General features: G+C 42.7%; 1 protein-coding gene across 1 annotated transcript in view; it reads right to left on the reverse strand.

Moving 5' to 3' along the window:
- Window positions 1–5,500: 5,500 nt before the first annotated feature.
- The window catches only part of IMPG1 (interphotoreceptor matrix proteoglycan 1), a 101,823-nt gene continuing 89,967 nt past the window's right edge, over window positions 5,501–17,356 (reverse strand). The window contains 3 exon segments of the mRNA XM_055136703.1: window positions 5,501–5,559; window positions 8,350–8,431; window positions 8,975–9,112. Coding sequence (XP_054992678.1) covers window positions 5,501–5,559; window positions 8,350–8,431; window positions 8,975–9,112 — 279 coding nt within the window.

The raw sequence follows: 17,356 nt of genomic DNA on the forward strand, positions 1-17,356 counted from the left end.
CTGGCTGCACTTCACTCCTGGTGACAATAGGAGGCTTTGAGCCTGGGCTGAAAGATACACTGAGTATACGCTCTGCATATTAGTCAGGTTTGATCCCTGGCATCACATGGCCCACTGAGCATCCCTGGGAGCAATTCCTACAGGAGAGTCAGAACACCTCCAGGTGTGGTCCCCTCCCTAAAGAACAGTGCCTGGCCCATGGTTATAGTCCTCAATGCTCACTGAATGTAAGAATAAACAGATTGATGAGTACATTTTCATTTAATCATTTAACTTTTTTGGTAACAGCAAAGATAAGAACCAGAGGGAATAGAGACTGGGAAGTCTTTGATGGTTTAAGAAAAATCAACATTTGGAAATAAGGACAGGAAGAATTGACCAAATGACCTTTAGTGTCACACTAGAGCACAGCCAGTGCCACTTGGCACACACAGATAATTTCCTGTGGGCCAGTATATGAGCTAAGAAAGGTGTTCACATTCTAAGATGGTTATAAAAGCCCCATAATGTCTTTAAAAAGTCGCTTCTCCCTTCTTTTGTGCTGCTTTGATGACCAAGGTCACACATTTGGATATGGTGCTCACATAGTTCCCACACTTATTTATGTGTGATAAGACTGCACACTTTGTTGTGGTGTCAAGGATTTCAAACAACAGAAGATTGCACTTAGCGTGTGGGGGAAATCAGAGATCAGACTGAGTTCTCACGCCTGCAAAAGAGACCTGCAAAAAAGAACTTTACCACGAGCGTTCCCTGTATACCAATAGTCTTAATTTTCTTTTTGGCTCATAAAGCCTAAAGCATGTGGCCCTTTAAGAACAACTTTGCTGACCCCTAGAGAGCCTTGTTTGATTTACCATTTACTATTGATTATGGCATTTTACAATTCTATAAACTCAGAAGCTAATGGATAGAAGACGGAAGACACAATATATTGAGCTGAATCTTATCTTATCATACTCCTGTTTCTGCCTATTCAAACTCTGTATTTCCATGTCCTCTTTAAACCAGATTTATCATCCACATAATCCCCTTATTCAAGAGTTAAAGAAAGCTTGATATATGCACACAGTCTTGATATATGCCCACAGTTATTTGCATGACAGTGATGCTTTTCACCAGTCTAGGGTTATTCTAAGTTGAGAAAACTGGAAGGCTGGGTAGGGCCAAGGACTTCTAGGCTGGAGAATCGGGAATCATTGATCGCGATGCAGGAGACCCTCTTGTGTTCATGATCCTATTTCTGATTTCCTGTTTATTTCAAAAAGATGGGAAGGAAATCTGAAAGGAGTATGACACCCAGTAATTTCATTTTTATAGTTATTAGTTGAGTTATTAGATGAGTGAGTACCACACTCATCCTGTGGTACTCTGAGATCAGGTCACTTACTGGGGATGGATAGGGGGAGCACAGGGCTTCTAGGATGCAATTCAGTGTTTTTCTCCCCTGCCACACTACACCCCCGGCCTCTCAGTAATTCAGAATCATTGTTTGGCCACCCTGGGTGAAGGAAGGTTAAATTTCTAGGATGCATTTTCCTTTTGCCAAGGATCCATTCCTGGGCTTCCCTTCCCTAGACAAAGCGAAGCATTTACTACTGGCATATGGCATTTCCAGCAACTGGCCTCCTTTTCCCTTGGAAGCTTTCTCCTTTAAATTCTTTCTCAAAGAGAGTTTTCTCAGCAGATTGTATTAGCACTGATGAGTCAAGCAAATACAAGATGGAGCTGGAAGTTCACTAAGCAACTTCCGGGATTCAGGGAATCAGAATCCTGCAGACCTCCTGAAGATCAGTCCGGGGGAAAGGCACTGGTGTCTCCGGGCCAAGCCACTGACACTGGGCAGGACCATGCCGGCCCTGGAACCAGGCGCTGTGTAAATTAGAATTTGAGTCCTTGTTCTCCAGGAACTTGAAGTAATTATCTTCATCCGAGGTTCAGACACCTGTGAGGCAGCACGGCGAGTTGCTTCTACTGTTTAGTTGTGCTCGGAGGATATTTCCATCAGCATAGCTGTCAATCATCATGACAGCTTATACTCCAATATACACCTAAAAGAAAATCTGGACCAGCCAGTCATGCTGGAAAACTAGGAGCAAAATAGTTGTCATATTGCTAAACAGTTTTTTTTTTTTAAGCAATAAAACTGAGTACATACTCTGCATGCATTAAAAGCAGTAAAACGATTGCAAAATAATGGCACATTTTCCCTTCAAAAAACAGTCTAGACACGTGGGCCAGGGAGAGAGCACAAGGGTTAAGGTACTTATCTTACATGCAGCATCCCGGGATCAATCCCCCTAAAACATATGGTCTCCTAGCACTGCCAGAAATTAACCCCTGAGCACTGCTGGGCAGAGGCACCCCAAATGAAAAAAAAAACCCTCAAAAAATTTAGATACCTGTTTCTTCTACAATCAAACTAGTAATTTTGTACATATTTTTCTATGCTTAAATTGTACAAGAGAAAAGGTGCTAGAAACATTTTACTGTAACACACATTTTCCTTTAAGGGCAGCATTTCAAATTCCCTATCAAAGAAATTTTGTAAGATATGCAGATTCATTGTAGTAAGAAATGAACTTGCTTGGAAGCAATAGTTTTGGAGACTTGGTCTTGCCTAATCTTGGATGGGAGCCAGGCTGTATGCAGGGAGGAGGAGCATGAACACTGTGTGGATGGCAGAGTGGAGGGCAGGGGTGTCGAGGAATTTGGTGTCTGATTGGGTTGCTAACTGGTCCTTGGCAGCCACCCTGCCCCAGTATGGGCCCACATGGCCAGTGTCCTGACTTTTTAACAGCTGGTATTACCATTTTCTCCTTAACTGAACTCTGTTCAGGCTCCCCTGAACTACTGAACTCAGTGTACATTTGGGGGATTTCCACATTAGTCTCTTCATTGACCAGTATTTTTGGAGGGTGTGTGCATACCCAAGGATGCTCTGGAATTACTCCTAACTCTGTGCTTTGAGTCACTCCTGGTGATGCTTGGGGGACCTTAGTCAGGTGCTGGGGATTGAACTGGGTTTGGCAATGTGCAAGGCAAATTTCTTAACCACTATACTATTTCTATGACCTTCAGCGTCAAATTTTAGCAAGAATCTTGTTTAGTTGGCTTAGATTTCCCCTTCCTCCAATCCAGATTATGTTAAATAGCTAGCTAGTTTCCTCCACTATTGCTATCGCCCCATAAGATAGATGATCACTCTGACTTGCATTAAGCAAGACTCTATTTAAATTTAGCCAGAGTTCCCTCTTACCCTCGATGTTCTTAGTAATTTTCTTTTCCCTAGCTGTCATGCTGCTGCTTGGATAGAAATTCTCACTTGCCCATGCTGCATTTGGGTTTGAGTTCAGTCTTTCTCTCCCACTGGATGGCCCCAGTGCAGTGGTCCCAGCTGGAATAGACTTATCTGTCCCCTTTAACAAGTGCCTTTCTTCCTGGCTGCTGCAGGAAATCAGCACGGGAAGGCTGTCTGCACAAGACTGGTCCAGAGGGGCTAGAATTCATTACATTAATATCTAACCCAACATTCTGTCTTACGGTCTGGGTCCAGGCTTCAATGAAGTGGGATTTAAAGGGAAACTCAGTGCTTTAGTTTGATAGGCAGGTGGGTGGGGGTGAGTAGAAGGTCATTCCTTAGTGACCTCCAGACTCAGAATCTTAGCTAAGTCCAGCATAATAGAAAATGCTTGTTTAGAAGACACCAAGACTGAACAAAGAAGGAGAGTCTTTGATCCCAGCATCTTTTAAGATATACCTTCCTCTTTGACTGCATTGCAAATTCCTTTGTGGGGCACTGATGCTTGTACACTAACCTATTATATATGGTGGTAGATGAATGCTTGTTTTGGATTAAGACAGTAGAAGATGGGGCCGGAGCGATAGCACAGTTCATAGGGCGTTCGCCTTGCATGTGGTGGACCCAGGTTCAATACCCAGCATCCCATATTGTCCCCAGCACTGCCAGCACCGCCAAGAGTAGTTCCTGTATGAAGAGCCAGCAGTAACCCCTAAAAATCCCTGGGTGTGACCCAAAAATGGAAAAAAAAACCCAATCAATAAGACAGTAGAAGATGATTAAGGTGTGATCAGCAAGCATTGGCTGGGAGCATGGTTGAATCTACCCTTTGCCTCTGGGGAATAATTTAATTTAAGTCTACTTCTGTGAGTGAGTGAGAATATCCTGCTCCACTCCTGGCCTCTTCCCACTCTTCTTCCTTCCCTATTTCTGTGGATTGGAAGGAAGACTTTGGCAAGTTACACAGACGCTTCTCTTTACAACATTACATTTGTAATCTTTACAACATTAGGTATCTTTATTGAAACTCGTATTGAAAAGTCAAAGTTTGTTGCTTGTTTTTAACTTTCTAAAATGTTATTTGGTCTTCTGGTTCTGCAGTTCTCAAAGCCCTTGGGTTCTGGCATTCCCCGTGTCCTAGGCAGCTCTCCCCAGCCATTTATCGGCAGACCTCTCTCATTCATTCATTCTGTGAATTTTCACTGTATTAAGCACTCAGATTTTTTCACTGTCAGTAAGAAATCGAGGAAGAAAATTTTCTTGATTTTTGAGTACCCTCTGGCTGGGGGCAGGGGGTTGGGATGTGCTGGGGTGATAACTTACAGGGCTGTGTACATGCCTTGTATGCATGATCGCCACATTCTGCAGCTTGCTGAATCTGCCCAGCACCACTGCAATGGATTTGGGGGTCCCAGCATCTCCGGCCCCTTGCACTGGGTCAGGCCCCTGCTAGCAGTTTGGCTATCATGGGGAGGGTTTCTTTCCAAGCACTGCTGGGCAGGTTCCCTCCCCCAGAGGCAGAAATTGGGTGATCATGCCACCTCACAGTACACCGGGTAGTCTGGAGTCACATTTTGGCCCTCAGTATAAATTCGGCTCCAGGAAGATCTGGAACTGATGTTCGCTTCATAGCCTGGTGGCTGCCATCTGGCTTCTTAGAGGGAGAGCTGGCTAGCAGAGTTTGTCACAGGAAATTAGTGAAAATCATTTCAGTTCTAACCCCACATGAAATATTTTCTCATGGTACTTTGTCATTGTCACTGGGCCCCCATGCAGTTGATATATTATTACCCATTAATAATATTAGATGATACTAGAACTATTAGTGTATGTTAAATAGAGCAAATGTAAGATTAGTGAATTCTCACCATTCTGTGTGGAAATTAAATCTGCGGTTAGCACACAGGAGTCCCTGCATCACTCTGCTCTTTCTTTCCACTGGGGTCTTCTTAGACCCTGTTGGCGTTGACTACTAGCTGCATGTCTGTCTTCGGTGCCCATGTTGAGAAACCTGCTCCCTTACAAAACATGGTGTGCCCTGCCCAGTGTGGTATTGTGTGAATCTCTAAGAAGACTGTCAGCTCCTCTAAGGGGGAGGAGGTAAAGGTGGGTTCTCATTTCTGAAGCACATGGGTAGCCAACTGGGATGGCGGTGTGAGGGTGGAGTGTGGATTAAATAAATTATTTCTTTGGCATCGCCTAAAGGCTTGAAGTCAATGCAGAAACGAAGGTCTCTGGATCCTCTGACAGAATAAACTCTAATAGAAAAAAAAATCAGACTATTATAAGAATATGAAAGAAGACCACCAAAAGTTCCAGAATCTTCCCCTTGATAACACAGGAGCACCAGATTCTTATCTGCATAGAAAATCCCAAGTCTGGGCAGTGTAGGAAAATACCTATAAAATAAGTGTTGCTGAGGCAACAGGATACACTCTCCAGTATTGGAATTTGCTGGCATCTCAACTTGGTTTGCATTCTCTCCCCTCTAGAGAAGTCCATGTTCTCCATTGAGAGTTTCTCTCCACCTCCCTCTGCCCCATCTCTCGGTGTTTAATATTTTCTGAAAAAGGTATTTTCACATCGCTATTTGTCTCCATCCCGAAGGAATCCTTGTTCTACACTGATTCCTTGCTCCAGCCTGAGGTCATAACTCTCAGTACTGGGTGATAGGAACTAGTTCCCTGCTTCGGACTTCAGGTTTAATTTTATGGCTGTCAGGGTGGCTGGTGGGACACCAGCATCCACACTGTACAGAGGCTTAAGTGGCTGACTGCATCAGCCCACATTCTCCCCGGTAGACTGAGGTGGGTTGAACAGGAAAGTGGTAGCATGCACACTCTCCTCACTTCGGTAAGGGTGACTATAACTTTTGGGGAGACAGCCAGGAGTTGCCTGACAACATCTCCAAGTTCGCTTTGCTATTTCTCCCTCGATTCGCGCCTGTTTCCTTTTCAATTAATTAAAGAACTTGTTCTCCTGGTCCTCACTGGCAGGGGCTCCCAGGCTCCTTTTCTGTTCTTAGGCAGTTTTCAGAGGAAGAGGCAGTTTCTTAATAGCATTTACAGGTCTTTGATTTTCCAAGGGATCCAAAGGGTTTTCTCAGCTGACCCTGTTCAGAGGTAAACACGTCCGGCTCAGTGCCTGGGGGGCGCTCAGTCTTTTTTAATGATCCTGTTTACTAAGGCAGGAGGCAATTTTCTTACAGTTCTGCTCCAAGATAAGTATGCAGCTGAGCCTTATTGTTTGCATTTTGCCTAAGGCCTCTCCTTCCTTCATTGTGAGTCCTCAAAAAGCCAGAGAGCCCCTTAAAGATTCACTTCACTAATTCATAGTCAATTAGGAGGCTTTGTTTTGAACTTGACCTGGAGGTGGTTGTTAGCTATAAATTTAGAACTCAAGCTCCCCAATCCCTCTCTTACTCCAGAGAATTAGTTTCCTTCAATTGGTAGCAGAAATTCGAAGCTAACCCAATTTGGTTATAGCTGGCCTCAATAGAATGTATCACTGTCACTGTCACTGTCATCCCTTTGCTCATGGATTTGCTCCAGCCCGCACCAGTAACATCTCCATTGTGATACTTGTTGTTACTATTTTTGGCATATCAAATACACCACGGGTAGCTTGCCAGGCTTTGCCTTTAGGGCAGAATACTCTTGGTAGCTTGCTGGGCTCTCCAAGAGTGGCGAAGGAATCAAAGCCAGTCAGCACCATGCAAGGCAGACACCCTACCCGCTGTGCTATCGCTCCAGCCATAGAATGTATACTATGCTTTATTAAGAGACCAAACTTTTGCTTTCTCTTTATTATGTAGTTTTGAGTTAAGCCTCCATATGTTTTCCTCACATTTAACTCTTCCTTACTTTAATCTGCACTTGGAAGCCAATCAAGAGAGGATTTATCAACGAGAGCCAATATGGACCTGTCAGTGCAAAGATATTCCAAGGGATCCATAGGTGAAAATCACATAAATGGGGGGTCATGGCATGATACCAGAGGGGCAACAGGAAGGACTGAGCTGGCCACTGGAAGGAGACAAGTAAGTAGTGGGCCATGATTAGGAAAGGCTGTGAAACACTGGTCTAGAATGCATACCAGGGGAAAACATTTGATGATGGTTAAGTGACCTTCCCTCCAAGTTTGGAGTTGGTTCATTTCATCAACTTGTAAATATGAGGAGGTGATTCTGTTCATTAACTGACTGGAAAGTGGCTTTTTAAACTTCTTTTGGTACTGGAATCCAGGGACTCATATGCACAAAAACTTGAGCTCCAACATTGATTTTCATCCCTTACCCTCAGGATTTTTTAGATAAGAATCCCTCAGGATGCTGCAGGTCACTGAGAAAATGCTTTTGACTTCTAGACAAATGTAAATTATCTTGGCTGTGAGTTAGATAAAAGAAATATATCTTTTATGCACAGCAAAAGTTTGAATATTAAAAGGAAAAGAACTCTCAGGTTGTGAGGTAAGAAGTGTGCTTATTTGGATTTTTCTTTTTGTTTGGGGGCTTCACCTAAAGGTGCTCAGGGATTACTCCTTATCCAGTGCTCAGAGAGTTACTCCTGATAGTGCTCAGGAGATTATGTGGTATCAGGAATTTAATATGAACCTTCTGCATGTAAAGCATGTACTCCATCTTGTTGGGCTGACTGGCCCTATTTGTTTTTTTTTTTTCTTTTTTAAATGTAGGAAAAGTTAACAACTGTCTCTTTTAGGAAACTTTTTTTTTTGCTTTTTGGGTCACACCCGGTATGCACAGGGGTTACTCCTGGCTCTGCACTCAGGAATTACTCCTGGTTGTGCTCAGGGGACTCTACGGGATGCTGGGAATTGAACCCAGGTCAGATGCGTGCAAGGCAAACACCCTACCCCCTATGCTATCGCTCCAGCCCCTCTTAGGAAACTTTTTCTGTTACATGAACCATAGATTTAAGTTGATTTTCCAAGTGCGATTTTAATGTTTGTAGTCTCAAACTGAACTGCATGCTTAAACAAGAAAACAGTGACAAAGGAAATCCACGATTTCCTTGCTTGAACTCTTTTACCTGGTTCAACGTTGAGAGAGTAGCTGTCTATTTCCAAATAAAGTTGTTGGGCTGCAGCAAAACGAAGACCCCACGTGTTGTGCTGGTGCGAGCTCTGAGTGAACAGAGAGAGACAGCTCAGGACAGGATAGTAAGCTTATTAGAGGCTCAGCACTGAGGACCCCAAGTCGAGAGAAAGAGACTTGGAGCCCCATTTGCTGAGAGGATCTCTCTTTTATCCTCTAACAGTGGGCTACCATCTATGTTCATTCTTATCAGTAAAACAGGAGATACAGAGGTAATTGGCAAAAAAAAAAAAATTAATGCATTTTTCCCAAATGATACAGCCTTCAGGAGCTCAAAGGGAAAACAGCCAGTGTCAGTCTATCTCGCCCACGTGGTGTGGCCTTCAGGTGCCATTTCCCTGCACTCCCATAAATCTGTGGGGCCAGGACACTCCCAGAAACCCAGTGGGCTGATGGGCCCTTAACTCTATTAATTGGGGTCATAAAAGAAATGCTTCTCTCTCCCTTCTCTTGTTTAATTTAGGGGGTCAGTTTTAGTTTCTCAGTCCCCATCACATTTTCGTAATTTTTGTTACAGTTTCATAATTCTATTGCATGCAGCTTCTAATTTGCCACGACACACGCACAGCCTGGGTGAGGTTATAGGGCAGCAACTTAGCAAACCTCATTTTGCTGTTCACGGTCACACTCCCATTTCTGAAGCCCAGTATTTCAAGTTGCTTAAATCTCATACAATTGGATTGTCGATATGGAACTAGCTGCAAAAATAAAACGTGTTTGCTCTTAGCTGTGCTCTATAGCTGTTGCTTCTATTTATTCTCCCTTTTCACTAACTGAAGCATAAGTTTTGGTTCCTTTTTAATTATTTTTATTCTTATGTCTGGAGTTGGCATGAAATCAGATCTACCATTTTAAAGATTTATTTACAGTGATTATGTCCCACATTTCCACCTTTCTATGTATGTATCGAGATGGATGGGCAGTGAAATGGATGGGCATTCCTTCATGATAATTGGTGAGAGCAAAGGATTTTTAAAATCTCACATAAAAACTCCCAACAAAACAAATGCCAACTTGTTATTTAAAAAAGAAATCCAAGTAAATAAAAACATATTCCAAGGTATTTCAGCAGACTAACTTGTGTAAATAGAATATCTATGTGGAACCAATCAATTTGCAATAACCAGTTGAAATAAGAAACAGGTTAAATGTCAGTTTGTCTGTGTATGTATGCGCATTATGTTTCATAGATAAAGCAATGCATTGCCATGGAAATAGCAGGAATTTAATCAGGAGACTTGGGTGTTCGCCCAGGAACTGGAATTTTCCCTGCCCAGCTCTGTGATTACCGTGCAACCACTTAGCTGCTCTATTGCCCCCCAATGTCCTTACCTGACTTGAAAGGGAAAAGAAAACATGGTTTCCTAAGAACCCTTTCCAAACTTCCAAACTGTTGTTTAATCACTTCAAAAGCAGACCCCAGGGCAATGGGCTTCAGGTTCCACATCTGTTATTTGTGAACCAGGGTTTGTCTTGAGTTCATTTTTTTTCATAAATCTTTGCCTTATTCCTGATCCTAAGAGTGAACCCCTCATTCAGTCCTGAATCATAAGCCCAGAGCACACACAGAGGCAAATCAGCAGCTGAGACTTGAACCGAACCTGCTTTTCCTTTGTCTCTGCCCTCACTCCACCAGAATTTTGTTTCTAACTGCACCCTTCCCTCTTACTCTGGCATTTGGTCCTCTCCAGGCTGTTATGAAAATAGAAATCTTACACAAATGTGGATATTCTCTTTTAAACTATTCTTTGTTGATTTTTCTTGCTTATGTTGGGTTCACTCTTTGCATCTTGACTTTCATGGTTTTGTCTTCTGGAATCTCTTGTCTTTATCCCGTGTGCAAACAACTGGTTGTTGTCTCACAAATCCATTTTCCTCTTCATCACAAAATAAAGGCTGCTCTCTAAAGCCCACGGCTGGGCCAGAGGCCTTCCTTGCAGCTGTGCTGCCAGTTCCCACCAACAGAATGTGAGTGGAAGAGATATTTCGACTTCCGTGTCACTTACTTAGAAAATTGCTTGTTCTGGACTTCCTCTTTCTCATGAGGGAAAACAGATATTCCAGTGACTGAAATTTGTATGGGAGAAAAAGCACCCTTGGTTTTGGTAGTTCACTGTATCGCTGTCACCCCATTGCTCATCTATTTGCTCGAGCAGGTACCAGTAATGTCTCCATTGCCAGACTTGTTGTTACTGTTTTTGGCATATCAAATACGCCATGGGTAGCTTGCCAGGCTCTTCCGTGCAAGTGGGATACTCTCAGTAGCTTGCCAGGCTCTCCGAGAGGGGCAGAGAAATCAAACCCGGATCGGCTGCATGCAAGGCAGACGCCCTACCCACTGTGCTAGTGCTCCAGCCCTTAACAGTACTATGAAGTAAATTACTCTGTGCCTGCTAAGGAAGCAGGCTTGGGTGGAGGGTGATAAACTAGGGACACTGGTGAAGGTAAGTGTACATTGGTGGTAGGACTGGTGTTGGAATATTGTTAGTTGGAATATTGGTATTATGATGCAGAAAGAATGTAGGTCTCTAATGAAACAGTAGGACAGAGCTGTCTGACTCCAAATGAAAGAGACAGAATTGTAGCTGAGTTACTACTGTTGATCTCCTCATTATGAAAGCACAATACACATCCTATTGAAAAAAACATCACCTAGGTGCATGGGTGTATGGGGACTCTGTTGTTTGGGATTGCCCCAGTATCCTTGCATACTGGAGAGGTGGGGTGGCATAACATCTACTTTAAAACAAAGCTTTCTTGGAGCCTGAGTGAGAGCACAGTGTGGAAGGGACTTGCCTTGAATGGCTGACCTGGGTTTGATCTCCATCATCCCATATGGTTCACTGAGTACCACTATGAGTGATTCCTAAATGAACAGCTAGAAGTAACCCCTGAATATTGCTGGGTGTATCCCCAAATCCCACAAAGAAATAAATAACTAAATAAAATCTTCTTTATTTATTTAATTTCATTTTTTTTATTTTATAAGTTAGTTTGCAATATTTGATTACATTTAATATTCAAACATCAACCCACCACCATTACAACATTCCCACCACCAAATTTGGGGTGTTTTCATCTCAAGCCCCAATTCCTGTCCCAAAACACAACCGAAATAATATATTTTGCATTGTCTGTTATGAAGAACTGCTGAACATGCTTACAAAAAAGTGTTCATATAGGAAACAGTGTGAAGATTGTGTTATTTAGGCATGAGCCATTAAGATGTTCTATAGGATATCACTAATATGTTGTTAAAGTTTGAGTGATGTTAGCTTTGGTACATAAAATATGCATATATGCATATATATTTTCCCTCTATGATTTGTTGCCTACTACCTGAACCCCATAAAATACGGTGTGGTAACACTGTAGCACTGTTGCACTGTTGTCCTGTTGTTCATCGATTTGTTTCAGTGGGCACCAGTAACATCTCCATTGTGAGATTTGTTGTTACTGTTTTTGGCATATTGAATACGCCACAGATAGCTTGCCAGGCTCTGCCATGCAGGCGGGATACTCTTGGTAGCTTGCCGGGCTCTCTGAGAGGGATGGAGGAATCGAACCCAGGTCGACGACATGCAAGGCAAATGTTCTACCCACTGTGCTATTGCTCCAGTCCATGGTGTGGATTATGGAGAATGGCTAGGGAGTGTCTTATGATGTGTCCAGGAATATGTTCACTCATATGTGAGGCTCAGCCAGAGCATGTGGGGAGGGCCTTGAGCATGGCAGCGATTGGGTTCTGGAGGTTTTCAGCTCCTTGAGCTGGGTCTCTTGGGGCAGGGAGGTCTCTCACCCAACCCCCTCTACGGTGCCCCAAGTGAAACAGCCTGGCAAGGAGTCTGGTGGCATGGTTATGGGGGACTCATGTTATGCTCCCTTCTGGGAGAAGCAGCTGAGTGTTCTGGATGGTGGCCAATGACAAGATTATCTGGCGCCGGCAGGAGGTGGCTTATGGGAGTGACCCCTGGGTCACCAGAGACTGGGGAAAATGGGCAGAGGATCTCCACTCCTGGGTCCCATTGAGCCCAGAGTCCAAGGTCATAAAGTTCCACATTACCTGGGTTCCGTAGGATTTTACTTTTGCATGAGGCTCGGCCTGAGTGTGTGGGGAGTGGCCTTGAGTGTGGCGCAAAGCCTTCTTTTATTTGTTTATTTATCTTATTAATTCACCGTGAGGTACAGTAACAAAACTTTCATGTTTGAGCTTCGATCATACAACCATCAAACCATCAAACATCCATCCTTTCACCAGTGCATGTTTTCCACTACCAAAATCCCCAGTATTCCTCCCCACCCCCATTCCACACCTCCCCCTGCCTGTGTGGCAGACAATTTACAAAATACTCTTTCTCTACTTTAGTTACCTTCAATATTTTGGGATCAGTCCTACTACTCCCCTCATACCTGCCGAAAATGCAATGCTAGACAATATGTTTTTGTATTGCTGGTTATGGTTATAATATAACGTTGTATGGCCATGGGAGCAGCCGTGCTCTATAGGAATTCTAAGATTTTAATATTTAGGGTCTGAAGAAATCACTGCAGCAAGTTGCTCGGGTCTGAGATTCATTTGTGTGTCTCTGGATCATGGTGGTGTGGGAGCTTTAGTAGACGTGGGTGGATGTGGCATCATCTCAGAGTCCCATGGTGGGGATGAGAAGGACCCACTCCTCTCCTTGGGATTTGCCATCACCATCACTAGTACCTGGAGCTTCTCGATGACTTCTAGAAAATGGTGGCTGCCGGAGCTCCTAGAGGGCAGGGGGAGGGACAAAACCTTTCCCCATCTGGAGCAGCCCAGTGGAAAAGGCCTATTTCAAAGTCCTGGGCCATCTGTGCAGCAAGTTGCTCAGGTCCGAGATTTGTTTATGTGTCTCTGGATCGTAGCCATATGGGAGCTTAAGTAGACAAGGGACGACTGTGGTGTCATCTCCCCTTCTTTTAAAGTTCACTTAAATATCAACTTTGATGAGATTTTTACTTACATAATCAATTTTATTTAAGGTCTACAAATATATTCTCTTTTCAGGAATTTTTTAAAAAATGTATTTTATTCTTTAATTAGTGAATCACCATGAGGGTACAGATACAGATTCACACATTTTCGAGCTTGTTTTTCCCTCATACAATGTTCGAAAACACATCCCTCCAAGTGCCCATTCTCCACCACCAATAAGCCCAGTATCCCTCCCACCCCGTAATCCCGTCTCCCCCCTCCACCCCATCCTGCCTCTGTGGCAGGGTATTCCCTTTTGTTCTCTCTCTCCAGTTGGGTGTTATGGTTTGCAATAGGGGTATTGAGTGGCCATTGTGTTCAGTCTCTAGTCTACTTTCAGCACGAATCTCCCTTCCCAGGCAGGATCTCCAACCACATTTTACTTGGTGTTCCCTTCTCTATCTGAGCTGCCTTTTTCCCCAGCATGTGAGACCAGCTTCCAAGCCATGGAGCCAACCTACTGGTACTTATTTCTACTATTCTTGGATATTAGTCTCCTACTCTGTTATTTTATATTCCACAGATGAGTGCAATCTTTCTATGTCTGTCTCTCTTTTTCTGACTCATTTCACTCAGCATGATACTTTCCATGTTGATCCACTTATATGCAAAGTTCATGACTTCATTTTTTCTAACATCTGCATAGTATTCCATGGTATAGATGTACCAGAGTTTCTTTAACCAGTCATCTGTTCTCGGGCACTTGGATTTTTTCCAGATTCTAGCTATTGTAAACAGTGCTGCAATGAACATATAAGTGCAGATGTCATTTCGACTATACTTTTTTGCTTCTCTAGGATATATTCCCAGCAGTGGTATTGCTGGGTCAAATGGGAGCTAAATTTCTAATTTTTTGAGAAGCGTCTATATTATTTTCCAAAAGGGCTGAACCAGTTGGCATTCCCTTCAGCAGTGTAGAAGGGTCCCTTTCTCCCCACATCCTCTCCAACAGTGGTTGCTTTTGTTCTTTTGGATGTGTGCCAGTCTCTGTGGTATGAGGTGGTATCTCATGGTTGTTTTGATCTGCATCTCCCTGATGATTAGTGATGTAGAGCACTTTTTCATGTGCCCTTTGGCCATTCGTATCTCTTCCGTGGGAAAGTTTCTATTCATTTCTCCACCCCATTTTCTGATGGGGTTGGATGTTTTCTTCTTGTAGAGTTCAACCAGTTCCTTGTATACCCTTGATATCAATCCCTTATTGGATGGGTATTGGGTGAAAATCCTTTCCCATTCTGTAGACGGTCTTTGTATTCTGGTCACTGTATCTTTTGTGGTGCAGAAGCTTTTTAGTTTAATGTAGTCCCATTTGTTTATCTCTGTTTCCTCTTGGTTGGTCAGTTGCATGTCATCTTTGAAGAAACCATTAGCTTCAATATCGTGGAGGGTTTTGCTGACCTTGTCTTCAATGTACCTTATGGTTTGTGGTCTGATGTTGAGGTCTTTAATCCATTTTGATCTGATTTTTGTGCATGGTGTCAGGTCGAGGTCTAAGCCCATTCTTTTGCATGTGGTTGTCCAGTTGTACCAGCACCATTTGTTAAAGAGGCTTTCCTTGCTCCACTTCACATTTCTTGCTCACTTATCAAAGATTAGATGGTCATACATTTGGGGTTGTGTGTAGGGATATTCAGCCCTGTTTTATTGGTCTGCGGCTCTGCCTTTGTTCCAGTACCATGCTGTTTTGATTATTACTGCTTTGTAGTAAAGTTTGAGGTTGGGAAGGGAGATGCCTCCCATCATCTTTTTCCCAAGAATTGTTTTAGCAATTCGTGGGTGTTTGTTGTTCCATATGAAATTCAACGCGATCCCTATAAGGATACCCATGACATTCTTCAAAGAAATGGACCAAGCAATCTTTTCAGGAATTTATTCATGCTTTGTGTCTTTAATGTTAGCTGGCCTTGAATTGAGGTATCACATTCATCAATATTTCTTTTTATATATATTTTTTATTGAATCATCATAATAGACAATTACAAAGCTGTTCATGATTGTGTTTCAGTTGTACAATGTTCAACACCTATCCCTCCACCAGTGTACATTTCCAGCACCAATGCCCACAGTTTTTCTCCCCCCCCCATCCTTTTGGGCATTATGGTTTTCAATATAGAATCCGAAAGCTTATCATGTTTATCCCTTTACCTACTTTCTACACTCATTTCTTGTCCAGAGTTATCATTTCCAACTGTTATTGTCATACTGGTCCCTTCTTTATCTTAATCACTCTCTGCCATCCACACACTTGTGGTAGATTCCAGCCATTGACCACTCCTGGCCTGTTTTCCCTGGCCTTGAATATTAATCTCATACTATTTTTTTTAATACACCATAAATGAGTGCAGTCATTCTATAGCTATCTCTCCTCCTGACTCATTCATTTCACTCAGCATGATACTCTCCATGGTCATCTATTTATAGGCAAATTCCATGACTTCATTTTTACTAATAGTATTTAGTAAATACTAATAGTATTTAGTAAATACTAACATCTGTATAGTATTTTATTATTTAGATGTAACATAGTTTCTTTATCCACTCATCTTTTCTTGAGCACTCAGGTTGTTTCCAAATTTTGGCTATCCTGAATACCACTGATACACATAGAAATGCAGATAATGTTTCTGCTGTGTGTTTTTGATCTCCCAGACTTTATTCCCAGAAGTGACATTGCTGGGTCAAATGGGAGCTCAATTTCTGTTTTTTTGAGGAATATACAAATTGTTTTCCAAAAGCCTGGACCAGGCAGAATTCCCACCAGCAATGAATGAGAGAGTTCCTTTCTCCCAGCATTCACGCCAGCACTGGTTGTTCTTGTTCTTCTGGATGTGTGCCTTTCTCTGTGGTGTGAGAGGATATCTCATCAATATTTCTTAATGCCTATCTTTCTTTTAAACATAAAGCAACAAAATAAATGTGTGCATCTGGGGGTGGGGATCTATCATAAAATATGAGTTTTCAAATAACCAACTTTCTTTGTTAGAAATCAGAGATGAAAACCTTTAAGGTTTTCTTTATTTTTGTTTTGCATTTTAAAACTTAAGGGAAATTTAAAAAAGGATACATGTCATCTGGACAGTCCTCGTCTATGCTCAGTAATTTTAGTTTTGAATCTTTCATCAAATGCCTGAGAAACAAGTTGTGGCATAGCAATTTAGAAAAATTCACTTATATTGTTTTAAAATTCCTATTCAATGCTTAGTGACTATGCACCATTCCCAGAATAGCAAAATTAAGAACTATTTTTTTCCATGTTTTTAAATTTTATTTTATTTAACGGGGTAACCAAATAGGTAATTTTTATTTTATTTTATTTTATTGAATCACCGTGAGAACAGTTACAAAGCTTTCCAGTCTAAGTCTTGGCCATAAAATGATCAAACACTCATCCCCTCACCAGTGCATACCCTCCACCCCCAAGAACCCTAGTATACCCCTCATTCCACCCCTCCCCCCACCTATGTGGCAGATGATTTCCACCTTACTCTCTCTCCGCTTTGATCACACTCAAAATTTCGACAAAAGATCCACCATTATTATTTGGAATTTTCCCCAACATTCAGGCTTGCTGAAAAGGCATCATTAGATAATTTGTTTTCTATTGCTGATATGAAGAGCATTTTGGATTTCTGATATTTTAGTAATAAGTCTGGAGGGATTTCTGCCAAGAGCTGCTAGGTTTTGAGATTGGTTTGTGTGCCTCTGGGATCATGACCATTCAGGAGCCAGGAGCCATTTGTGGGCGGCAACTCGGGGCCTAATCTGGGCTGGGAGAGGGACTGGTTCTAACCCCCATCCTGTGAGACCTCGTGTGTCACGTCACTGCAGTCTCATAGCTAGCTGTCCAGTGGGCTATGAAAAGGTGGTGGCCACCCCGCTGCCAGGGAGAAAAGGCAGAAGGAACAAACACCTTTCCCCACCCGGGATGGCACGGCGCCTA

Source organism: Sorex araneus, chromosome 4 (assembly GCF_027595985.1).
Source record: "Sorex araneus isolate mSorAra2 chromosome 4, mSorAra2.pri, whole genome shotgun sequence".
Lineage (NCBI taxonomy): Eukaryota > Metazoa > Chordata > Mammalia > Eulipotyphla > Soricidae > Sorex > Sorex araneus.